Source organism: Mercenaria mercenaria, chromosome 1 (genome assembly GCF_021730395.1).
Source record: "Mercenaria mercenaria strain notata chromosome 1, MADL_Memer_1, whole genome shotgun sequence".
Lineage (NCBI taxonomy): Eukaryota > Metazoa > Mollusca > Bivalvia > Venerida > Veneridae > Mercenaria > Mercenaria mercenaria.
In genome coordinates this window covers 57751179-57778719 of record NC_069361.1, presented here as the reverse complement: position 1 = coordinate 57778719, position 27541 = coordinate 57751179, and the positions used below count along the sequence as shown (strand labels likewise).

Genomic DNA, 27541 nt, shown 5'->3' with positions numbered 1-27541 from the left:
ACAAGATTTTCAAAGTTTTTCCTTTTCGGTTGCCATGGCAACCAGAGTTCTGCATGAAATTCAATTCTTTGAACAATTTTAAAAGGGACCACTGAAGGATCATTCCTGTGAAGTTTGATTTTTTTAGAAATTGTTGATGGACGGACGATGCATGACTGACGACGCACAACGGACATTGAGCGGTCACAAAAGCTCACCAAGAGCCTTTGGCTCAAGTGAGCTAAAAATTTCATATTTTTTAAAAACAAGCCAAGTTTTGCTGAAGAACACCCAAGAAATATTGGGTAAATTACTAACCTTAGCTTGGTGAGCCTCGTAAGCACTGTGTGCATTCTTCAATGCCTCTTGTTTAGCTGTCTCTGCATCTACACATAGAAAAGTTACAGCAACCTTAAGAACACATGCAATTATTGTTTTCCATATATGCACAAACAAAACTGAATAACAATTCTCTTTAGATTATTCTGTTGGGTTTGACACCATTTTTTCTACAGTATTCCAGTGATGTATGGCATCAAGTGTTTCTAGATTCATTTTAAGTTTTATTGTCCAGTCCTGCTTAAGCTGTCATTTACCTTAAGCAATCAGACAGCTGACTTCACTAACTGACCTTTTGTTCTAATTTCAGCCACCTGCTTTAAGTAGCTACATTGTGTTGTTTCCCTTAGCTGGATGCTTACTGCAGGTTTCACTGTATTCTCTGCATGTATCAGCAAGAGGTGGAGTTTCTCACACTTTCCACATTCTGTCTTCAGTCTGTTTTAAGTTTGTCTTTTGAAAAGCTAGTACAAACTTTAATGTTGTCCATAAGTAATGAAGTTTTAATATTCGAAAATTCAAAAAAATAATAAAATCATGATCTGGTTCTTGCGCATGACACTCTGTCTCATAATGGTGAACATTCATGCCAAGTTACATCAAAATCCCACCATGCATGAAGAAGAAATGCTCTGGACAAACTTCAATTTGACCTTTGACCTCCAACTGTGACCTTGACCTTTGAGATAGGAATATGGGGTTTGCGCAGGACACTCCTTCTCATTGAGGTTAACATTCATGCCAAATATAAACAAAATTGGTCCATGCATGTCAAAATTATGGTCTGGACAAAATCGGACGCACGCACGCACATACACTGACTAAGTGACAACTAAGTCCAGCTCACCGCCAGCGGTCAACAAAAATGGTCATATTCTATTATACTAGGGATGGGAACGAATGTTCGAATATTCGAATATTCGAAAATCTGTCGAATATTCGAATATGAAAATCAAATTCGAATATTTGTAAATTATTGCATTTTTTTTCAAAATAAGTTTCATTGATTTTGGGCAATATGAACGAGACATACAGAATAAAACCATGTCATGTTAGTTTATCACGTATCAAAAGATGTCCAATTAACAAGAAAATAGCAATGCATAATTGGCAGGGGCCATCGTTACTTATTAACAGTTTGCAACAGGCGTCAATGTGTCAGATGCATGTCAAAAGATGTCCAATTAACAAGAAAATTGAATGCATAATTACCTGGGGTCATCGCTACGGATTAACAGTTTGTATAAGCCGTAAATGTGATATCTTTTTATCTTTTGTTCATTTTTATTGGCGCCTGTTTTATGTAACAAGTTGTAGATTTTTTTTTCGAAAACAATACCAAACTTGTAGATATTGTCGATCTTTTCACAATATTTTGTACGAGGTTTCAGACCATCCGCAGAATCGGTTTTCATCCGCAATCGGCCGTATTCGAATTAAATTTTGAAGTAGTTAATAATAAAATCAAGAAAAACGTATGATTGATGCACAAGTTCATGTTGAAGGCGGTTTAAGTCTGCCTTACTTGCATTTTACACGACGATTTTTACACGCCGATTGAAATTTTTCAAAATGGCGGCGGTAATACAACAGCGCGTCACGTGTTTAAATGGGACGACCTGCTATTTTTAGATAAAATTGCGACGGTCTAAATTATAATCGTTTTGATTTTTTGTATCATTTTGAAGCTAAAACACTGAATTAGTTAAATATGTTCATGATTATACTGACAGAATCGTGAAATAAAACGCTAGGATCGGCGGGTTTCGCTATGTATGATCGGGTTACCCGAAATAAACATTTTTTTGGCCTTATTTACGATGATCCACGCTTTAAACAAATGAATACGTTGTGTATATGCCAGTCACTTAATAAGAATTTAAAGCTTCCATTAAAACTAACCGAATATTCGAATATATTCGAATATGGCAAACCGAATATTCGAATATTGATTTCAGTATTCGTTCCCATCCCTATATTATACATATATTTTTTATTATAACTGTGACTGTACTTTTCTATTTTTAGTTACCCAATGGCATTAAAATGACCTTTTCGTCACAATTTTTTTTTATCTCAGTGGGATTTGAACCGACACCCTTCCATTCCATAGCACAAAAATCTATTTTTATGTCAAATATGACCCCATTTTTCTATTTTTAGCTACATTGACCCTGACCCTGATCCAAGTGACCTCAAATACATTCCCAACCTTTTGTGTTTGATAAAAGCTACCTACACACCAAGTATACTGACAATAAGTGTACCTAAACTAAAGATATTGGGAAGAAGCCATTTTTAATAACAGTCACCCCAAATATCATTAAAAGTTAATATTTTAGATAAGCTTACTGTAGTTTGGGGGCAGTAAGTAAGTCCAAACTAAAACTAGAAAATGCTTTTGTAAAAAAGCGCATGTCTCCCCCAATGCAAAGTCCTATAGGCAAGAAGTCAATAGGGGTCAGGAGCGAAAGTCAAACAGACACTGATGGTTGGCTGCAATAGGGATCATCTACTTGGCATGTCCAGTCATCCCGCTAAATTTCAACATTAGTGGCCTAGTGGTTCTCAAGTCACTGTTCAGGCTCCTGTGACCTTGACCTTTGATCAAGTGACCTCAAAATAAATAGGGGTCATCTACTCTGCATGTCCAATCATCCTATTAAGTTTCAACATTGTAGGTCAAGTGGTTCTCAAGTTATTTCCAAAAAATGATTTTACATGAACAGGCCACTGTGACCTTGAACTTTAATAGACTGACCCCAAAATCAATAAGGGTCATCTACTCTGCATGTTCAATCATCCTATGAAGTTTCAACATTCTGGGTCAAGTGGTTCTCAAGTTATTGATCGGAACTGGTTATCAATGTTCAGGCCCCTGTGACCTAGACCTTCAATGGAGTGACCCCAAAAACAATAAGGGTCATTTACTCTGCATGAACAATCATCCTATGAAGTTTCAACATTCTGGGTCGAGAGGTTCTCAAGTTATTGATTGGAAATGGTTTTCCATGTTCAGGCCCCTGTGGCCTTGACCTTTAACAGAATGACCCTAAAATCGTTAGGGTTCATCTACTCTGCATGACCAATCATCCTAAGAAGTTTCATCATTCTGGGTCAAGTGGTTCTCAAGTTACTGACCGGAAATGGTTTTCAATGTTCGGGCCCCTGTGACCTTGACCTTTCACAGAGTGACCCCAAAATAGTTAGGGGTCATCTACTCTTTATGACCAATCATCCTATTAAGTTTCAACATTCTGGGTCAAGTGGTTCTAAAGGTACTGACCGGAAATGGTTTTCAATGTTCAGGCCCCTGTGACCTTGACCTTTAATGGAGTGACCCCAAAATCGATAGGGGTCATCTACTTTGCATGTACAATCATCCTATGAAGTTTAAACACTCATGGTCAAGTGGTTCTCTAGTTATTGATCAGAAATGGTTTCCAATGTTCAGGCCACTGTGACCTTGACCTTTGACGGAGTGATCCCATAATCAATAAGGGTCATCTACTCTTTATGACCAATCATCCTATCAAGTTTCAACATTCTGGGTCAGGTGGTTCTCTAGTTATTGATTGGAAAGGGTTTTCAATGTTCAGGCCCCTGTGACCTTGACCTTTGACGGAGTGACCCCAAAATCGTTAGGGGTCATCTACTCTTCATGATCAATCATCCTATGAAGTTTCAACATTCTGGGTCAAGTGGTTCTCTAGTTATTGATCGGAAATGTTCAGGGCCCTGTGACCTTGACCTTTGACGGAGTGACCCCAAAATCAATAGGGGTCATCTACTCTTCATGATCAATCATCCTATGAAGTTTCAACATTCTGGGTCAAGTGGTTCTCTAGTTATTGATCGGAAATGATTTTCAATGTTCAGGCCCCTGTGACCTTGACCTTTGATGGAGTGACCCCAAAAACAATAGGGGTCGTCTACTCCAGCAGCCCTACAACCTTACGAAGTTTGAAGGTTCTAGATCAAATGGTTCTCCAGTTATTGCTCGGAAATGAAGTGTGACATACAGACGGACGGACGGACAGGGCAAAAACAATATGTCTCCTGGGGGAGACATAATTATAATTCGGAAACCACCTTTCTGATGAGCACACTGAGAAAAAAAATCTATTTTTAGTAACTGTGACCTTGACCATGACCGAATGGCATTAAAATGACCTTTTTATCACAAAAAAATAGAATTTTTTTTTTATCTCAGTAGGATTTGAACAGACGTCCTTCCATCCCACTGACTAAAAAGTAGATTTTGGCTGCCCAACGCTCTAGACCACTGCACCACTGTGGAATTTACTACATGTGAACTTTAAATAAGTTATCCTGACCTTGAACTTGACCCCAATGACCCCATATACAATCCCACCTTGGTTTTTCTATAAGCTACCTATAGGCCAAGTTTAATTTCAATACATCAATGCAAACCAAAGTTATTGTGCGGAAACCAATTTTTCTATTTTTAGCAACAGCGACCTTGACCTTGACCCAAATGCAATACCAGCCTTCGTCTCCTTACCATCTATCTACAGGTTTGGTGTCTACAGCTTGTTCCAAACTAAAGTTATTGTGCAGAAATCAAGTTTGATGCCCGCCCGCCCGACGACATAACCCAATCTAATAACTAATAATGCCTTTATGTATTTTGAGCAGTTTTACTTACAAAACATTACAATTTTCTGGCAGAATCATGTATTTAATTTTTACCGATGTGCAGACAGTCTTGTCACTAAAAGAAGAAACAAGTTGGTTTTTCCAAACATTAGCAAACAAAACTTAATATGCAAGAAATTTCTTTGAGTAATCAAAAATTGATTTCAGTTGGGACTTTTTTCCTTCTAATTGGGAATTTTTTGCTTCAAATTGGGGAAAATGGAGCAAATTTGGCATTGGGAATATTCGGCTCGTGGTACAGGTGGAAAAATCCCTGGTTGAGAGAACCATGAAGGGGACTAATAAATTAAATCTAAATGAAGGCTTATTACAAATATGTTATATAACAAGAGATGAACAAGTGACGAGAACTATAAGTCAGTCTTAAATTAATTTGTCAATGTCTGAATTATTTCTGGTGTAAATGGAAGTAGAATTCATGCAAGTCGCTGATCCATAAGTGTTGATAAATGCATAAGATTTTGAGTTGTTTCATTGATCAGTTGATGACCGAATATTTGAAAACTCATTCGGAAGGTTGACTGAGTATTTGAATACAAAATATGCAATTCCTTGCCATCCCTATATCTAACTATTCTTTAAGTTTTTACAAACTACATTAGCACATGCATTTGCAGTTAATTTACCCGCCCGCTTAGCTCAGTAGGTAGAGCATCGGTCTAAAGATCGCGGGGTCGCGAGTTCGATCCTCGGGCGGGGCGTATGTTCTCAGTGACTATTTGATAAACGACATTGTGTCTGAAATCATTAGTCCTCAACCTCTGATTCATGTGGGGAAGTTGGTAGTTACTTGCGGAGAACAGGTTTGTACTGGTACAGAATCCAGGAACACTGGTTAGGTTAACTGCCGGCCGTTACATGACTGAAATACTGTTGAAAAACGGCGTAAAACCCAAAACAAACACACAAAAGATTTTATAATAGAATTTCAACATTTCTATAACAAGAGCTAGTAGAACAAGAAATGCCCCCCTTGATGCATTCAGTAATTGCACAAGGAACAGGAATTATTTGGTCAATGTTAATGTTACCTTGACCTTTGACCTACTGACCTCAAAATCAATAGGGTAATCTGCTGGTCATGATCAACCTCCCTACAAAGTTTAGTGATCCTAGGCCCAAGCATTCTCAAGTTATCGTCCGGAAACCATTTAACTGTTCCGGGTCAATGTGACCTTAACCTTTGGCCCACTGACCTCAAAATCAATATAGGTAATCTGCTGGTCATGACCAACCTCCCTATCAACTTTCATGATCCTAGGCCCAAGAGTTCTTGAGTTATCATTCGGAAACCGTTTAACTGCTCAAGGTCACTGCGACCTTGACCTTTGGCCTACTAACCTCAAAATCAATAGGGATCATCTGCTGATCTTGATCAACCACCCTGAGTTTCGTGATCCTTGGCCAAAGCGTTCTCAAGTTACCGTCCGGAAACCACTTAATTGTTACGGGTCACTGTGACCTTGACCTTCAACGTACTGATCTCAAAATTAATAGGGGTCATCTGCTGGTCATGATCAACCTCCCAACTAACTTTCATGTTCCTAGACCCAAGCATTCTAGAGTTATCATCCAGAAACCATTTACCTGTTCCGGGTCATTGTGACCTCAACCTTTAACCTACTGACCTCAAAATCAATAGGGGTCATCTGCTGGATATTACCAACCTCCCTATCAACTTTCATGATCCTAGGCCCAAGCGTTCTTGAGTCATCATCTGGAAATGGATTGGTCTACATACAGACTGACCAACCTACCGACAAAACAATATACCCCCACTATAGTGAGGGCTTGAGTATGACTTTATAACCTGTTTTCAGCACAGTCCTATCATTTTAATTTGTTAAATTGGCCAAGCTACCATATCTTCCATTTTGGAAATTCAAAGATTCTCTCACCATAGTCATCATTGACAGTATCAATGAGGAATTCTGATTTCTGTTTCTCTGTCTTATCTTCTTCCAATTTTTTAAGGATCTTGTCCTTTGCTGTTTCTGACTCGCCAGTTATTTTTCTAGCCATGAAATGGGCATACAACTCTGTTTGGGTGATCAAGAAATTTAACTTTCTCTGCTGTCTTCTTGCCTGAAACCAGGAATTGTTTTGTCATTATTTTACAACTATAATCCAATGGAAAAAACTGGTTGTTAGATGATAACAATGCTCAAGTCAGAAGTTAAAGATTTTGCAATTCCACAGAGTCAGGTCCCTCCTCCAAATAAGACACCAGTAATGGCTTTTCAAGGAAGCAGACTCAATGAGTTTCAAGCTTTCAATATAACAGGGCTTAAGATAAATCTTATAAAGTTTTAAACCTCCCTGCAAATAAAAATACCATCAATAAGACATTAGGCACAAACACTTCTTCCTGTGTCCAAAATCAGAGTCATGTCAGCTTACCTCACTCATTTCAAGGTCCATTTTACGTTTCTCAAGCGCCTCTTTTTCGACTCGTTTACGGTGATCTTTTTCAACCTTTTCAAACCTCTTCCAGTACACCATCATCTCCCTAGCAAGTCGTCGTGCCTTTGACTGCGAGTCCTTAGTTTGTTTCTGTGACTGAATGGCAGCTCGACGAACTTCTCGCATTGACTGCATAGAAATCTAAACAGAACAAAATTATTTTAAATAGCTTTTAAATGCCTTTCAATCCATGTACAGCCTGCTTTAACCAAGTTTATTTTAGGTAGAATACTAAAGTGCATCTCTATAGAGAAACACCACTGGGCAGTTTCAAATTGTCTATTATACAGAGGTAGTTGTCCTGGAAATGTTTACTGTCTAAATAACAGGCTGTTTTTGTTTACATTCATTACAGAAGTGTCCAAAAAAAGAGATTGGACTGTACTTCACATATCAATAATGTAGAGAATAGTACCTAACTTTTTCAAATCATAGGTATGAAGTTAAAAGCTTTGAAATGAAGGCAAATGTCCATATATTTCTCAAAAATAGATATATTGATAATACTTTAACCAGAAGCATGCAGTTATGAGCATTTAATATTTTCATATAAAAGAAAATTTTGTGATCAAGAAAATGTAACTCTTCGTGGACATGTAAAGCAGAAACATCAAAGGGACATAATATATTGAATATTTTCTATTTGGGTGCATTTCATTTAACATTCAGCAGTGATCTGGATTGCTAAATCATGATCCATGATACTGTTCGCTAAAAACAGAGAACATCTGGAACAGCCCGATAACCTGCAAATACATGCTGTAACAGAATGCAAATATTTAAGCTCTGACCAGGCCTCGAACCAAGGACCTCTCACACCTAAGGCAGACACTTTACTACTTCCTTATAACAGCAGTAACTATAGCTTTGCAGTTTAAGTGCAACCCTATTCTCTTTCTGACTATATTACGTGAACTGGAACACTTTTGTGACAAATAACATGTATGGTGTACTACAGATTATGAGCATGGCGTTGTTACCCAACGGCAATTTTCATGAAAAGAAAAAATATTATCTAATTTTACCAACATTTTAATAGGTCAAAACTGCCCAAATTTCTCTGACGTGTTTCTTAGAGTATGAACTTACTAACTGGTAGTACCAGCAAAATATACAACTTTCACTGAATTTTTTACATTAAATTTTTTTTTGCCCTTTTAGCAGCTGGCGAATGGCAAAGACAGCAAGATTTGTCCTTATTTAAGCAGTCTTTTTACAAGTTTCTAGAAGATTTCAATTGATAGGAAATTACAATTACAAACTAAATACCTTTCTGCAACACATGAAGTCATTAGCATTCACTATCAATCAGTATTATGACTAAGATCGAATGTTATTTATTCATTCTAATGATTCATAGACACTCCATTGTTTACATTTTTACTCATAATCGGTGCACTTGTAAAAACCACTATATTTGCAAAAACTGAAGCACGCGAAGAACTCTTGTACTGGTTGGGAACCAGTAGCCGTACAAATTTCGGCTCCATTATTTCCTCAAAAAATATTTGACATAAATGAAGCCCACACTGCACAAACTTCAGCTCCTTCTGCATCCGATGTTGTAATTAGCATTGTGTTGTGACTTAAATATGGGTTCCATGGGGCCTCAAATGGGGTCACTAAAAGAAGTTATTTTCCCCGTGAGGTAAACCAGTAGTCGGACAAATATTTTCACGATGTTTTGCTGTTATTTTGATATCGAAATAAGTAATTAAAACTATTTTTACACATTTCTTTATCAGTAATCTCTCCAAAAATGCACATGAAAGATAACCCTACTTTTCAATACAAGAGGGCCATGATGGCCCTATATCGCTCACCTGTTATCATTGCACTTGAGGACAAGAAGGTCCTCAGAAAAAATATCTAAGTCCAAAGGACAGGAACAACAAAGGAAAGAACCAAAAAGAAAAAAAAAAATTCTTACAAGGGGCAGATATGTCAAAATACACCTAAAAATTGGAGGTAACATCCATGCTGTACCACAGAAAAATGGTCTTGGTTTTTCCCTACGACCAATAAAAAAAAGTTACTAAAATAAGCTATCTATAGTAACGTAAAAGGGAAGTAATTAAAAAGAAAATTATTGTAAGTGAACAAAAGAAGGATCTGCCAAATAAATCTGTTGACATAAATGAAATTTCAGATCAGTCTCTTCATTAGTTACGGAGATATACCCATTTTAATTTGAAATAAGGGAGGTAATTTGACATAAAATCAGTCCATAGTTATCTACCCTGATTGGCTCAGTCTAACTAATGACAATAATGAAATTTCAAATAAGTCCTATAAGTACTTACTGATATAAATCCATTTTGACTACAATCAGGGGAGGTAACCAGATATAAAATAACTCTGGAACCTACAATTGGATCTGATTTGTCATGGAATCCAAGATTTATTGTTGTTGAAGATATTTTGGAAGTTTGTATCAAATCAAACCATAAATGAAGTCTCTATATGGCTGCAAAAGCCAAAATAGCAAATTTTGGACCTTTAAGGGGCCATAACTCTGGAACCCATAATGGAATCTGGCCAGTTCAAGAACCAAGATCTTGTGGTGATACAAGTTGTGTGCAAGTTTGGTTAAAATAAAATCATAAATGAAGCTGCTATTGTGCAGACAAGGTCAAAATAGCTAATTCTGGCACTTTCAGGGGCCATAACTCTGGAACCCATAACGGGATCTGGCCAGTTCAAGAAAGGAACCAAGATCTTATGGTGATACAAGTTGTGTGCCAGTTTGGTAAAAATCAAATCATAAATAAAGCTGCTATTGTGCAGACAAGGTCAAAATAGCTGATTTTGGCCCTTTCAGGGGCCATAACTCTGGAACCCATAACGGGATCTGGCCAGTTCAACAAAGGAACCGAGATCTTATGGTGATACAAGTTGTGTGCAAGTTTGGTTAAAATAAAATCATAAATGAAACCACTATCGTGCAGACAAGAAATTGTTGACTGACGGACACATGGACGGACGGACGCAGGGTGATCACAAAAGCTCACCTTGTCACTATGTGACAGGTGAGCTAAAAAATGCACATGAAAGATAACCCTACTTTCAATAGAGAGGCTAACTATATAAAACTCGAATTTCATCCAACACGAATATCAAACTGATATAGAACAAGAGCTGTCCGTAAGACAGCCAAGCTCGACTATTCGAAATATTGTCCTAGAAGCAGGAAAATATTACCCAAAATGTTAAATATCAAAAGAGTTTTAAGTTCAAAAGGGGACATAATTTGACCAAAATGTAAATCAGAGTTATGGGACTTGATGCTATCAACTAGTTTTATAACCCCGAAGGCACATGTGAAGTTGCATTAGTTTTGGAGATAGTAACTTGCATGTAAAACTTTAACCAGAATTTTCTAAGTCCAAAAGAGGGCATAATTTCCAAAAAATACTTGTCAGAGTTATGGGACTTGACCCAGTGAGGTTGGTAATTGATCTAGAAAATGAAAAAATAAGTTTCAAATCTATATGCCTTTAAGTAACAGCTGTATGTACTTGCACACAAAACTTTAACCAGGATTTTCTAAGTCCAAAGGGGGCATAATTTGGCTTGGTGCTATCAACTAGTTTTATAACCCCAAAGACACATGTGAAGTTTCAATTCAATATCTGCATTAGTTTTGGAGATAGTAACTTGCATGTAAAACTTTAACCAGAATTTTCTAAGTCCAAAAGGGGGCATAATTTCCAAAAAATACTTGTCAGAGTTATGGGACTTGACCCAGTGAGGTTGGTAATTGATCTAGAAAATGAAAAAATAAGTTTCAAATCTATATGCATTTAAGTAACAGCTGTATGTACTTGCACACAAAACTTTAACCAGGATTTTTTAAGTCCAAAGGGGGAATAATTTGGCTTGGTGCTATCAACTAGTTTTATAACCCCAAAGACACATGTGAAGTTTCAATTCAATATCTGCATTAGTTTTGGAGATAGTAACTTGCATGTAAAACTTTAACCAGAATTTTCTAAGTCCAAAAGGGGGCATAATTTCCTCAAAATACATGTCAGAGTTATGGAACTTGACCCAGTGAGGTTGGTAATTGACCTAGAAAAAGAAAAAATAAGTTTCAAAGCTATATGCCTTTAAATGATAGCTGTATGTTCTTGCATGCAAAAACTTAACCAAGGTGTGACGCCGATGCCAGGGTGAGTAGAATAGCTAGACTATTCTTTGAATAGTCGAGCTAATAAAATTAGTGCAAAAATCGACAGCCCTGCATTTTATGTTTACAACTATTACCATGAAATTTAAAGCAGCACATGTTATCAGTAGACAATCAATATGTAGTTTAATTATTACTTCCCCACTTGATACCTTGCATGCGCAATGTTATCTTCATGTCCCGTTAAGACCGAAAGTTGTTTTGTAAGCACAGGTGAGGTATCATCATAAAACCTAACATTATACAGAATTGTAAAACAGTGGTTTGTTGTAGACATGAAGAACAAACATTCAAATGATCCAGAAGAAACAACTGCGTGAATAACGCCAAATAAAGCGGCTATTACATGTGTCCGAAACTGGTCCTGTCCAGATACTGGTTCCCAACAAATACGGTCTCTAAATAACGATACATAAACTCAGCTTAGGTAAACAGCCTTTTAATCTTATCTAAATGATCTAAAAAGAACAGGTGGTCATAAATCAAGTTTGATCACAATGACATTTTTATTTTCATAAAAATAGACAGCTGTGCAATTAAACACACATTCTGGAGTTTATTTTTCCAGTTTTATCCTCACCTTTTTCAATGTCTGAAGCATTTCCTTTCTTGCGGAAACTTTCTGTTTCTGAGCCTGAAAGTATAGAGAAATCAATGATAGTTTTGTTAAAATAGCTGTAATCGTTTTTTGGGGCTTTTTTGCTACATTTAGAGTCACATCAATGCAGTTTAGGCCATAATATTATGGCTACATTTCCAAGCTTTGTGCATTCTCATGTTATTTTTTGTGACCATGACTTGCAATTCACCATGACAGCAATGTGCTAATTTCATAGGAATGACTCAAACTGGAACCACTTCAACTTATCTAAAATGTCTTTTCTGGAGTAGAAGCGTTAAATGGCTATGATTAAAATTTATCATACCGTAATATCTTTTGTTGCAACTTAGGTTGAACTATGAACTGAGAAATTACCTCACTTGATTATAAACATTAAACCAAAAGTGGTGATAGTAAAGTCATTCGAAGTTGTCTTTAAACTCTTCTTGACTCACCATGAACTATTTTTTTACCTTTGGTATTTCTTTCTTTGCAATATTGACCCAGATCCTTCTTCTTTTTGCCTCTGCCTGTTCTGGGGTGAGTTTCTTCTCCTTTCCCAATCCTTTCTCCTTCTTATATTGCTTATGAGCCAATATGGCTTGAAGAAGCACTGGATCCATATCCTCTCCTAGCTGGAAAACAAATCATTTCATTTTGTTCCTATCAATGCTAAGGGGTCTTATCATAAATAAACAGAAAAGAGTTACAAAATGTTTAAAGTAATAATAAATAATACCAAACAGAGCTTCGGCATTATAGAGTCATATTTAAATTATCATCAAAAGAGACAGTTTGGAAACTTTGTAAACTGTTGTAAATGTTTATGCACAGTAGGCTAGTAAGTTAGCAACAGCTTTTGTAAACTGGGATTTTCCTGGCCCAAATATAGAATATTTTCCTTAATACATCGATGCAACTTTCCTGCACATTATCACTGAATTGACCTAACAAACCTGTTACAAGACTTGAATACTAACATACCTCATCTTCATCCCCATTTTCTATGATTTTCTCTTTTTTCAACTTCTTCAGCTTGGCTTAAAAAGCAAAAATGTATTAACCAATGGCTTGGTCTGCATTAAAATGATTATATTATTCAATTGAAAAAACATCTAAACAAACATTTCTGAAAAACCACCAAGGCCATCAATGTTTTCGAACCATTGTAAAACTGATTTACTGACTTTAAATTCACAGTAATTCTATACACAGAGAAAGTTTTTCATAAGTACCTTTAATTTTTCTTTCCATCTTTTTCTGATCTTTAGAAATCTTCTTTTTGGGTCCAAGAATGGCTTTTTGTTGGTCTGGGAAATGGTCATAGTTAGATAGCAAGCCTGTTGAATAATACTGATACTGGTGCAGCTGTAAGACAAGAAAACATTTCAAACCTAGTGTTTGCTACTCCCTAATATGTCATTTGATTTTAAGTCACTACAACACAGTTCAGGTAATATTGAATTTTTTAGTCTCAGTAATGCAAGGTGAGACGAGATGCCCTCCAGCAAGTTTTTCAGATACAAGCAGCATCTAAGTAGAAACAGCCATCTCCCGAAAGCCGGCTAAAAAGGTTCCTCATGACTACCCAAGCACTATCCGAAAAGTCAGGTGTACATGAATTGTAGCCAGCACCCATAACTACTTCAGTACTTGGCCATAGAGGCCCAAGCTAGTTCAACTATCAAAATACCACAATTACATTCCCAGTAAGACAAACAACATTACATATGAAACATTTTTTTTCTCAAACCCTGTTTTATTTTATTGGTCTGTCTGCTTTGTAATGAGAATATAAATTATGGAATATTCATTGTGAAATTTTATAACAGACAGAAAATAGAATTCTCTATTAACAATCGAGTTTTAGAGAAAATGTAATGAGGATCAACCAATCTTTTTTCTGCAACAATCTCTGCAAAGTCACTATCAAAGGAAGCATCAAAGAGATTAAGTTATCATCTACATGGGACCTAACTGACCTCTGGTGAGGTCATCATCTATATGTGACCTAACTGACCTCTGGTGTGGTCATCATCTACATGTGCCCTAACTGACCTCTGGTGAGGTCATCATCTATATGTGACCTAATTGACCTCTAGTGTGGTCATCATCTACATGTGACCTAACTGACCACCGGAGAGGTTATCATCTACATGTGACCTAAGTGACCTCCGGTGAGGTCATCATCTACATGTGACCTAACTGACCTTCGGTGATGTCATCATCTACATGTGACCTAACTGACCTCTGGTGAGGTCATCATCTACATGTGACCTAACTGACCTCCGGTGAGGTATTCATCTACATGTGACCTAACTGACCTCTGGTGAGGTCATCATCTATGTGACCTAACTGACCTCTGGTGAGGTCATCATCTACATGTGACCTAACTGACCTCTGGTGAGGTCATCATCTATGTGACCTTACTGTCCTCTGGTGAGGTCATCATCTATATGTGACCTAACTGACCTCTGGTGAGGTCATCATCTACATGTGACCTAACTGACCTCTGGATCTTGATAAAACTGCATCTGATGTTTGCGTTGGTATTTATGCAGTCTGAGCATGTTCTGTAGCTCCGCCTCCGTGATCGCTGCCTCATCTTCTTCATCAGATGAACTATCACTCAATAAAATTGCCTGGTAAAACAAAACAACTATAGCCTCCAGCTGTGCATACAAAACTTTGTGTTTTATTTCTATGTTTTAAGGCTGCATATTTCTTTTTAACTTAAGACCATGGCCACTGTTTAACAATAGAATAGAAACACAAGTTCAGAGAAAATTGGTCCTCATCAATTCAGGACAATTATTGTAGGCAATGTAAATTGATTTATGAAATGAATTCGGACATCAATGACAAATTTTCATTTAAAACTTTTATTACATATAATTTTTCTAATGTTTATTTACTACAGACACAATGAAGAAAAGGTAAATGTGCTTTATACATATACTAACAGATGTATTTGGAACACTTTCATTTTTTCAATGCAATATCAAAATCTTCTGCTGAACTGAATGGCATACAAATTACCAAAGTAAACATGACATGTCTTCTTGTGACCCTAGCAAGAGACTGGTAAATATATATACCTACTTTTAACCACTTTCTGTTTTTCTTCACTTTACCAAAGGTGTACAGCCTATTCTTGTCTGCCTTTCTCTCTGAAATGAATTTTAGATATATATAATTTTTATATATTCTGATAAGTTTAAAACGTCTTCAAGCATCTATATAGAACAATAAAATATTTTCTTTGTATTTCTCTCGACTGTGTTTCAATTTCTCTTATGATGGTTAACGCAATCTATCAGTTACACGTCTGTAAGACAGTTAGTAATGTTAGTGAGAGGATAGTGCAAGATACAGATAACATTCCGATTCCAGAAGCTTCACCGGTTCTTTAGCGTGTCAGGTGTAAAGCACTCATATGCAGACTCTTATCCCAATGTTAGTAATTTTTTATTTGAGGAGTGGGGGTTTTGAAAATCTAAATCTGTGAGAAAATATTTATGTCAAATTAGGGGTTCTTTAAATAACTAAATAATTTTTTATAATGATAAAAATTGACAAACTGCCCATATTAATAAGAGTCTGCTTCAGGAAATTTATTTAAGATTACACACAGATAGAGATACTACACATATGTATGTGTGCATGGTGTAATAGCATATGAATGATACTGTAATATCAAAATGGGTTAATGGTGGCTACTATAAATAACCTTACAAAACAAACATTTTCAAAGATTGCTAACTACACAATTCACTTTTCTTTTTTCAACTGTTTTTCACACTTGGTAACCTGAGATGTGTTATAAACTCAAATATCTGATAAAAAGGTGATTTCAACTCAGTTATTTTGTGCTTAAGGTAATTACTGGCTAACGACCACCAAATCCGGACGACCACCAACCCGGACAGTCCTGTAAACGCTTCATTTCGGTCTTCAACCTTACTTATCTGTTAACGATCAAATGAACGCTTGATTTTCAACAACACAGCGAAGATACAACGGTTAAATTTAAGTATTTTACAAGAAATGCTACATTTCATGTCGTCTGCACTCATGAAGCATGTTTACATGTTGGGGGAAGTCGGAAGTGGCGCGATGCGAATGCGCAGTGTTTCCATAGGGTCCCGCCATTAAATCTAAAGGCCCCATGCAAATTTTAGGTAAGCAGACGAGACGTTTAGGAAACACTTTAATCGGGAAATACAGATTTGTTATTTAGTGCATGATTTTTATACACTCTAAAACACATTTTTATATCAAAATATCCACATCAGTGAAATTTTAAAACATACATTTGGGAGAGAGACGATCAAATCTTCGATTCAAGAGAGGCAATTTGTACAATTCTATGACTTACTGAACGACTACTTTCTCTTGGTTGAAAATAGAAGTTTAATTCAATGTTGAATGTAAACTCTATAAGTGACACCTTGCTGTCCAGAAACATGGTACTGTTAGACCTTAAAACAACGTGATTCGGTGGCCCTTCGTTCGGGACTCGAAAAAGTACTTGACCTAATTTTAGAAGTAAACAAGTTAGCTCTTTAGTTGGGAGGAGAACCTAGCTTTGTTCACGTGAAATTTCAACCACAAGATATAACTATATCCAGAGTTATCGTGAAAAATATTCCAAAAGTGTCCGGTTGCAGGACGCTAGCCAGTATGGTTTATACAAACTGTTTTCATTTCAATTCAATATTTGCATTAGTTTTTAAGATAGCAAGGCATACAGGGTCCACGCTTTTAGGCGACGTGAGCGAAGTGGTCGGGGTTTTTTTTGATGACTTTGCTCTGTTTGTACAGTAAAGCGAAAAACAAGTTGCCCTAAAATCCGGCGCCCAAGGCTGTTATCATACATGTGTATATCGCATCTACCCTCTTCTGATCAGCTTGTAAAAACATTATAAAATCAATTAGCGTAAACTTATCCCGTTACGGGTTGTGAACTTCACATGTCAACAAAGTATGCTCCGCCTATCACCGAATATCATTACAATGATTTTTATTGGTCGAAAACTTTGGAAACACCAACCAAATGCGGCGAAATAAAATTGCCTTTAATTTTTTATTTTGTACATCCCTGATAAAAATAATTGTGTGCATCATGTGCGAAAACAAACAACTAAAAACTGTCAAAAGTTCGACAAGAGGGTCATGATGACCCTGGATCGCTCACCTGAGTAATATGAGCTACATGTTTCAAACGTCAAACTGATGTTAAAATATTAAGAAAGTCAGTAGGTCACATTCATGGTCAATGAAATTCAGTTTTACAATCGGTGTGCAAAACTGTACATGTCATTCAAATTTCAAGGCTGTATCATAAACAAGATAGCCCTAGGTCGCTCACCTAAGAAACTCTCCATAACAGTGTAAAACATGTTTGACCTAGTGATTTCATGGAAACAAATATTCTGACCAATTTTCATTAAGATTGGACCAAAAAATTGGTCTCTTGCGATAAAACAAGCTTTTTCTTAGATATGACTTAGTTTTTGACCCTAGATGACCCATGTTCAAACTCGACCTAGATTTTATCAAGGCAATCATTCTGACCAAAATTCATGAAGATCAACTGAAAAATACAGCCTCTATCACATACAGAAGTTTTTTCTTTGATTTGACCAAGTGACCTAGTTTTTGACCTCAGATGACCCATATTCAAATTCGACCTAGATTTCATTAAGGCAATCAACCTGACCAAATTTCATAAAAATCAATTGAAAAAAAACAGTCTCTATTGCATACACAAGATTTTTCTTTAATTTGACCTAGTGACCTAGTTTTTGACCTCAGATAACCCATATTCAAAATCGACCTAGATTTCATCAAGGCAATCACTCTGACCAAATTTCATGAAGATCAATTGAAAAATACATCCTCTATTGCATACACAATGTTTTTCTTCGATTTGAGCTAGTGACCTAGTTTTTGACCCCAGATGACCCATTTTTAAACTCTGCCTAGATTTTATCAAGGTAATCATTCTGGCTAAATTTCATGAAGATCAATTGAAAAATACAGCCTCTATTGCATACACAAGGTTTTTCTTTGATTTGACCTAGTGACCTAGTTTTTGACCCGAAATGACCCATTTTCGAACTTGGTCTAAAATTCATCAAGGTAATCATTCTGACCAAAATTCATGAAGATCAATTGAAAAATACAGCCTCTATCGCATACACAAGGTTTTTACGTGATATGACCTAGTGACCTAGTTTTTGACCCCAGATGACCTATTTTCGAACTTGGCCTAGATTTCATCAAGGTAATCATTCTGACCAAAATTCATGAAGATCAATTGAAAAATACCACCTCTATCGCATACACAAGGTTTTTCTTTGATTTGACCTAGTGACCTAGTTTTTGACCCGAGATGACCCATTTTCGAACTTAGCCTAGATTTCATCAAGGCAATCATTCTGACCAAAATAAATCAAGATCAATTGAAAAATACCGCTTCTATCGCATACACAAGGTTTTTCTTTGATTTGACCTAGTGACCTAGTTTTTGACCCGAGATGACCCATTTTCGAACTTGGCCTAGATTTCATCAAGGCAATAATTCTGACCAAAATAAATCAAAATCAATTGAAAAATACAGCCTCTATCGCATACACAAGGTTTTTCTTTGATTTCACCTAGTGACCTAGTTTTTGACCCGAGATGACCCATTTTCGAACTCGGGCCTAGATTTTATCAAGGTTATCATTCTGACCAATATTCATGAAGAAGAAATGAAAAATACCGCTTCTATCGCATACACAAGGTTTTTCTTTGATTTGACCTAGTGACCTAGTTTTTGACCCGAGATGACCCATTTTCGATCTCGGTCTAGATTTCATCAAGGTTATCATTCTGACCAATATTCTTGAAGATTTATTGAAAAATACAGCCTCTATCGCATACACAAGGTTTTTCTTTGATTTGACCTAGTGGCCTAGTTTTTCACCCGAGATGACCCATTTTCGAACTCGGCCTAGATTTCATCAAAGTTATCATTCTGACCAAAATTCATGAAGATCAATTGAAAAATACAGCCTCAATCGCATACACAAGGTTTTTACGTGATATGAGCTAGTGACCTAGTTTTTGACCCCAGATGACCCATTTTCGAACTCGGCCTAGATTTCATCAAGGTAATCATTCTGACCAAAATTCATAAAGATCAATTGAAAAATACCGCCTCTATCGCATACACAAGGTTTTTCTTTGATTTGACCTTGTGACCTAGTTTTTGACCCCAGATGACCCATTTTCGAACTCGGCCTAGATTTCATCAAGGTTATCATTCTGACCAATATTCATGAAGATTAATTGAAAAATACAGCCTCTATCGCATACACAAGCTAAATGTTGACAGACGACAGACGCCGGACATCGAGCGATCAGAAAAACTCACCTGAGCATTGCTCAGGTGCGCTAAAAACAAGAAAGTAGGTCAGCAGGTCAAGGTCACAGTCAAATGACATCATATTACTTAGAGTCATCAGGTAATTATTATTAAACAGTCTTTGAAATAGGATCAGATTTTTTTTAAAGTATTTTTTCCTATAGACTCATATAATAATTAAGTGATCCTGGGGCGGGGCCTCTTTTAACCCCAGGGGAATAATTTGAACAATTTTGGTAGAGGACTACTAGGCAATGCAACATACCAAATATCAAAAGCCTAGGTTGTGTGGTTTCAGACAAGAAGATTTTTAAAGTTTTTTCCTATATAAGTCTATATAAAACATGGGACCCACAGGGCAGGGCCTCTTTTTACCCCAGGGGTACAATTTGAACAATTTTGGTTGAGGACCATAAGACAATGCTACAAACACAATATCAAAGGCCTAAGTCTTGTGGTTTCAGACAAGAAGATTTTTAAACTTTTTTTCCTATATAAGTCTTTGTAAAACTTTGGACCCCCGGGGCAGAGCCATATTTGACCCTAGGGGGATAATTTGAATAATCTTGGTAGAGGACCACTAGATGATGCTACATACCAAATATCAAAGCCCTAGGCCCTGTGGTTTTGGACAGGAAGATTTTTAAAGTTTGTCCTTTCGGATGCCATGGCAACCAGAGTTCTGCATAAAATTCAATTCTTTGAACAATTTTAAAAGGAGGCCAAAGAATTGATTGAAGAATGGGGTCTAAATATTTCCATAGATTTTCAGACAAAAGAAACAAGAGCTGTCTCCATAGGATGACACATGCCCCCGATGACACTTTGAATGAATAGTTATGGCCAATGTTAGAGTTTAGGACCTTTGACCTACGGACCTGGGTCTTGCGCGCGACACGTCGTCTTACTGTGGTACACATCCATGCCCAATATTTTTAAAATCCAAGCATGAATGACAAAGATATGGACCGGACACGCCCATCAATGCACTATGTTGAAATATGACCTTTAACGTCTAAGTATGACCTTGACCTTTGAGCTACGGACCTGGGTCTTGCGCACAACATGTCGTCTTACTGTGGTACACATTTATGCCAAGTTATTTGAAAATCCATCCATGGATGACAAAGATATGGACCAGACACGAATGCACTATCATGAAAAATGACCTTTAACATCTAAGTGTGACCTTGACCTTTGAGCTACGGACCTGGGTCTTGCACGCGACACGTCGTCTTACTGTGGTACACATTCATGCCAAGTTATTTGAAAATCCATCCATGGATGACAAAGATATGGACCGGACACGCCCAACTATCATGAAAAATGACCTTTAACGTCTAAGTGTGACCTTGACCTTTGAGCTACGGACCTGGGTCTTTTGCGCGACATGTCGTCTTACTGTGGTACACATTCATGCCGAGTTATTTGAAAATCCATCCATCGATGACAAAGATATGGACCGGACACGAAAATTGCGGACAGACTGACAGACCGACAGACGGTTTAAAAACTATATGCCTCCCTTCGGGGGCATAAAAAATAGATTAAACAAGAGCTGTCTCCATAGGATGACATATGCCCCCGATGGCACTTTGAATGAGTAGTTATGGCCGATGTTAGAGTTTAGGACCTTTGACCTACGGAGCTGGGTCTTGCGCGCGACACGTCGTCTTACTGTGTCACACATTCATGCGTAGTTATTCTAAAATCCATGCATGAATGACAAAGATATGGACCGGACACGCCCATCAATGCACTATCATGAAAAATGACCTTTAACGTCTAAGTGTGACCTTGACCTTTGAGCTACAGTCCTGGGTCTTGCGCGCGACACGTCGTCTTACTGTGGTACACATTCATGCCAAGTTATTTGAAAATCCATCCATGGTTGACTAAGATATGGACCGGACACGCCCATCAATGCACTATCCTTTAAACTCTAAGTGTGACCTTGACCTTTGAGTTACGGACCTGGGTCTTGCACACGACACGTCGTCTTACTGAGGTACACATTCATGCCAAGTTATTTGAAAATCTATCCATCGATGACAAAGATATGGACTGGACACGCCCATCAATGCACTATCCCTTAATGTCCAAGTGTGACCTTGACCTTTGAGCTACGGACCTGGGTCTTGTGCGCGACACGTCGTCTTACTGTGGTACACATTCATGCCAAGTTATTTGAAAATCCATCTATCGATGACAAAGATATGGACCGGACACGCCCATCAATGCACTAACCTTAAATGTCTAAGTATGACCTTGACCTTTGAGCTACGGACCTGGGTCTTGCGCGCGACACGTCGTCTTACTGTGGTACACATTCAGGCCAAGTTATTTGAAAATACTTCCATCGATGACAAAGATATGGACCGGACACGAAAAATGCGGACAGACCGACTGACCGACAGACTGACGGTTCAAAAACTATATGCCTCCCTTCGGGGGCATAAAAATTGGTGTCAGAGTTATGCACCTTGTGTCACATGATGTGGGTGATGAGGTGGAACATCTATTTTAAGTTTAAATAAAATCCATTCAGTAGTAACTGAGATACAGTGAATATACATCAAAATTAACCTTAAATTCTAAGTAAAAAGGGGCATAATTCATGAAAAATTGGTGTCAGAGTCAGAGTTATGCACCTTGTGTCACATGATGTGAGTGATGAAGTGGAGCATCTATTTTAAGTTTGAATCAAATCCATTTTGCAATAACCGAGATATAGTGTAGTGTTATTTCTAGAGCTCAAAAAGGGCAGGGTGCTGCCAAAAAGGGGCAGGGTGCTGTCCGAAAGGGGCAGGGTGCCCTTTTAGATGTGAAAGTTACCATAGCAGTAGTTTCATTTCTAGATGTCTATAGTTAATATGTATTCCATTTATCTTTATTGCACACTTAAAAGAAATGTCACAGAATAAAGTGCTAAATCTTCCCAAAACTAGTAACAAAGTTTACAAAGGCTTTTTACTTACTTTATAGTTTAGGTTAAACCATTCAAGCCTTTCTCTTAAAAATGTCACCAAGAATGTCAGCTTATTCATATGAATGTGAAATAGTGGAGGGCCTTAATATAAGCTTAATCTTGAAACCAAGATCATGTTGTAAACAACATAGTTAAAGGCCTGTTTCAGGTCACATTGTAAACTGATAATTATCAAAAGTCCTAATGTATTTATCAGGTCTTTCATCAATATTTCATTAACAGAAAAGTGCTATTACAGTAAGGTTAAAGTTTACTAAATCGCACATCCAAAATATACTATCCGGATACTGGTACACTTTCGGAATATTGTCTGAAAGTAGTTTTTACTCAGTTTAAATGACCCACTTGGGTAAACCAGAGATAGTTCCACATATTTTGATGTTTCTCATCATAAAAATACACCGACTGTCAGCTTTTTTTGAAGGAAATATGGAAAAATTGCATACGACATCGGTAGTAATAAGACTCGTGAACGGACATTCTAAACTTTCTTTTACTTTCGATAATCATTAAAATGTGTGCATTTTCTAGTTTAAATTACAGTAGAATCACACTGCATTGATACATACTTGTTATACTAAACGACGGTCTAATTTAAATTTTGCCCAAAGAAATCTAGGGCACTTTTCACGTGCTCGGTAATCAGCTGGCCGCTTACGCACGCTTTTTTGACATTTCACAGGATCCATACTCTTTATCAATTTGTTTTAACACTTCATTGATTCTCATTACCTGTGTGCACTCGCCGTGACGTAATTTGCTGATCAAAAAATCGCCGAGGCATGTCAACAAGGAATTTGGCGGGATTTAGCATAAGATCAAAGGCAACATGCCACATTTTACGGGCAGCGTGGCGGCAGTAAAAAACGGCAGGGCGGGGCGCCCCGCTGCATCGCTCTAGAAATAACACTATAGTGAAAATACATTAAAATCAACCTTAAATTTAAAATAAAAAGGGGACATAATTCATAAAAAAATTGATGTCAGAGTTAAGCACCTTATGTCACATGATGTGGGTGATGAGGTGGAACAACTATTTTAAGTTTGAATCAAATCCATTTAGTAATAACTGAAATAAAGTGAAAATACATCAAAATTAACCTTAAATTCTAAGTAAAAGCATACATGCCATAATTTTTCAGGACCTTTCCAGGATTCTGAGTAAAAATTTCCGGGATTTTTACCCTTTGTCCGGGACATACACCGTGACATTAGTATTCGTCTGTTTCATGCATAAATATCATAAAATTACATGCAGATTCCGGAGATAAACATTGTTCCCTCGCTTAGGAATAATTTGCTGCAAATGTCGTCTAGCTTTCTAAGGGAGGTAAATAGGGTAATTCACGTCTATAGTTCGGCACGTGAATATTGGTTGCGTTCCTGAGGTGAACTGAATTAGGAGACTTGCTACATAAGAAGAATTAACCTGGTCATCGTGATTTAGAATCCAGCTTATTTGGTATCATTTTTATGCTTAAACGTTTATCTAATCATTAATAAAATGGAATCCTCAAAGGAATAAAATAAATCTTGTAGATAAAATCCATATAAAATATTTCGGGTTGGGTCAATTTTCATGGATCGGTCGGCAAAGGCATTCAATAGTCAAAAGTTTAATTTAGAATATGTGTGACAATCAATCAACATTTTGAAAGATAACAACCTTTTAAAATAATTATCGTTTAATTGACCGTTATCAGCCATTTCTTCCAATCAAGGCTACATGTAGCTTCACCGCCTACGTGCTAAAAACGAGATTTTCAGCTATTGTTCCTAATATTAAATGATCATAAAACTGTTATTGATTGCATAATTTTGTCAATTCATAATCAGGGTCATCAAAATAGCCGACTGTAAATTAATCTGGGTCATCAAAAGACCGCAGGGCACGTTCGATACGAGTGTTGATCGGAGCTGGCTTAATCAACATGTGTCCCGCTCGAGGGCATGAAACTGATTATCGGATAATTAGGAATAAATAATGTGACACCGGGGACTGTTTATTGTGTTTTATTAATGTAAAATTCAACAATTTATAGACCAAAAAACTAGTTTTTTGGGGGGTTATTTTTGTTTTCTGTATTTTTAATTTTCCGGGACATTTCAACACTGTCCGGGACACCAGGACGAGTATGTGATTTCCGGGACAATCCCGGATGTATGACATGTATGGTAAAAGGTGACATAATTCATGAAAACTTCAGAGTTATGCACCTTGTGTCACATGATGTGGGTGATAAGGTGGAACATCTATTTTAAGTTTGAATCAAATCCATTTAGTAATAACTGAGATAATAGATTTCCAGACGGGACGGGACAAAACTGACTCCTATATACCCCCCCCCCCCCCCCAACATGTTTGGCTGGGGTATAATTACAGTAAACACCAACCTGCTTTTGTAATCGTAATACCATTAAACAATTTATTCCCTTCTGTATCCTTCTTCACACATGGTTTAAGAATTTCTTTTTCAATGCTGAAATCCTCCTCAGTAGGTTTGATTAACTCCTCAACATACGACAAGAAAGGTTCCAGTTTCAAGGCATGTTCAATCTTCTGTATATGTGGTGGATTGGCTAACTGTTGGCCATAATCATGGTCAAAGTGGAATTCCATTGCCAACTGCTACTGTTCTTGCTAGCACATCTTTCTATAAATAGAAATACACAATATTTTTAATTGAATATTATCATCTGTATACAGATGCCGATTCTTTTTTTCAGTAGTCTGTCAACAGTCATATCTCGTAATCTGTCGTTAATTACTTGCTGGCAAATTTGTTTGGTTCTCCACAAATGAAAGAAATGATTCGTTTTAATGTGTGTTAACATAGAGCAACAGAGAAGCTGCATATTTACATAAATAAAATACTCAAATAAATTTATAAAATACACAATTCAAGTAATTATAATGTGTATTTCCTGATTTGATGTGTGTACCTGTATGTACTAGTGCTTTGGCTTCAAAGTCAAACAAATGTCATCAACTGCTTACATATTAGTCACAATAATTACATCACACACATTTTTTTTTTTGCTTCTCCTGTTAATTAGGAGAAAATTGTCTTATCTTCAAACGATTTGAAATAAACAGTTGATTAGAGGTTTATGATGCTCGATTAAGTGATAACTGACTTAAGCAATCTTAAAACATTAAACTCTTAATTCTGAAAGCTGGATGATTTTTCATGGCAACAAAGTAATATACATGAAATATCCTCTAAATATCAGACAACATGTGTCAAACTTGTGTGTACTGTCACTAAAATTAAAAAAAAACATTTTTGTTCACCAATTAAATATCACAAATGTTACCTAAGCAGGAGTGAAAGACACTTATCAAGTTATCTGTATGTTTAAGTATAGGATAGATAGTGAGTGACCGTGTCTGTTAGATATATATGCAAACGTAGTGAGGTATATATCGAACAGACACAGTCACGAGTTTGTCTATGCATCTTAGACCATGAGACACAAAAGCTGTAAAGCTCAAAACTGTCCTGTTCGATTGGGATTGTAATCTGCTGTTGCTGTAAGCGTAATACTTTTTGCACTGTTAGTGCTTATTTGCCAGTAGTCCATTTGAAAATATGCATGCTAGTTTGCATGAATTCTCCAAATACCGAATTTACCAAAATTTGACGTCCGCTTTGAAGCAGTTGTCAGTGACGAGCAATTAAATATGGAATTTCCAACAGTATTCAAAATTAAGACTGCTCGGCAATACAAAGTAACAAAATGCAATTTAAATATCGCAAATGCTACTTGCAGAGCCTGAATTGTAAAATAAAAAACATAAATGTTTGCAATTTCATGGAGAGTAACTTTAAAACAAAATCATACAAGAGCTCGTTGAACACCAAATGCCCCCCTTGATGCATTCAGTAATTGCACAAGGAACAGAAATTATTTGCTCACTGTAAACAAAAGTTTTACTGTTCTGGTTCAATGTGACATTGACCTTTGACCTATTGACCTCAGAATCAACAGGGGTCATCTCCTGGTCATGATCAACCTGCCTATCAAGTTTAGTGATCCTAGGTCCAAGCGTTCTCAAGATATCGTCTGGAAAGGGTTTAACTGTTCCGGGTCAATATGACATTGACCTTTAGCCTACGGATCTCAAAATCTATAGGGGTCATCTACAGGTCATGACCAACCTCCCTATCAACTTTCATGATCCTAGGCCCAAGCATTCTCAAGTTATTGTCTGGAAACGGTTTAAATGTTCCGAGTCACTGTAACCTTGACCTTTGACCTACTGACTTAAAATCAATAGGGGTCATTTGCTGGTCATGAGGAACCACACTATCATCTTTCATGACCCTTGGCCCAAGCGTTCTCAAGTTATCGTCCAGAAACCGTTTTAACTGTTCCTGGCCAATCTGACCTTGAACTTTGACCAAATGACCTCAAAATCAACAAGGGTCATCTGCTGGTCATGATCAATCTCCCTATTAATTTTCCTAATCCTAGGCCCAAGCGTTTTTGAGTTATCGCCCAGAAACCGTTTTACCGTTCCTGGTCTCTGTGACCTTGAACTTTGACCTACTGACCTCAAAATCAATAGGTGTCATCTGCTGGTCATGATCAACCTCCCTATCATCTTTCATGATCCTAGGCCCAAGCAATCTTGAGTTATCACACGGAAACCATTTAACTGTTCCGGGTCACTGTGACTGAAATTTGACATACTGACCTCAAAATCAAAAGGGGTCATCTGCTGGTCATGACCAACCTCCCTATCAACTTTCATGATCCTACGCCCAAGCGTTCTTTAGTTATCATCCGGAAACCGTTTAACTGTTCAGGGTCACTGTGACCTTGACCTTTGACATACAGATCTCAAAATCAAAAGGGGTCGTCTGCAGGTGATGACCAACC

The 27541-nt window shown here is 37.1% G+C and overlaps 1 protein-coding gene across 1 annotated transcript in view; it reads right to left on the bottom strand.

The window, feature by feature from the left end:
• LOC123536509 (chromatin-remodeling ATPase INO80-like) overlaps nt 1-27541 on the bottom strand; it is a 129443-nt gene that overhangs the window by 83594 nt on the left and 18308 nt on the right. The window contains exons 3-12 of the mRNA XM_045319728.2: nt 25049-25308; nt 15354-15421; nt 14762-14893; nt 13487-13619; nt 13236-13291; nt 12725-12886; nt 12231-12284; nt 7399-7602; nt 6897-7083; nt 298-365 (exon numbers count right to left, since the gene is read on the bottom strand). Of these exons, the coding sequence (XP_045175663.2) occupies nt 298-365; nt 6897-7083; nt 7399-7602; nt 12231-12284; nt 12725-12886; nt 13236-13291; nt 13487-13619; nt 14762-14893; nt 15354-15421; nt 25049-25274 (1290 nt within the window). The 5' untranslated portion in view covers nt 25275-25308. The remainder of the gene's footprint in view (nt 1-297; nt 366-6896; nt 7084-7398; nt 7603-12230; nt 12285-12724; nt 12887-13235; nt 13292-13486; nt 13620-14761; nt 14894-15353; nt 15422-25048; nt 25309-27541) is intronic.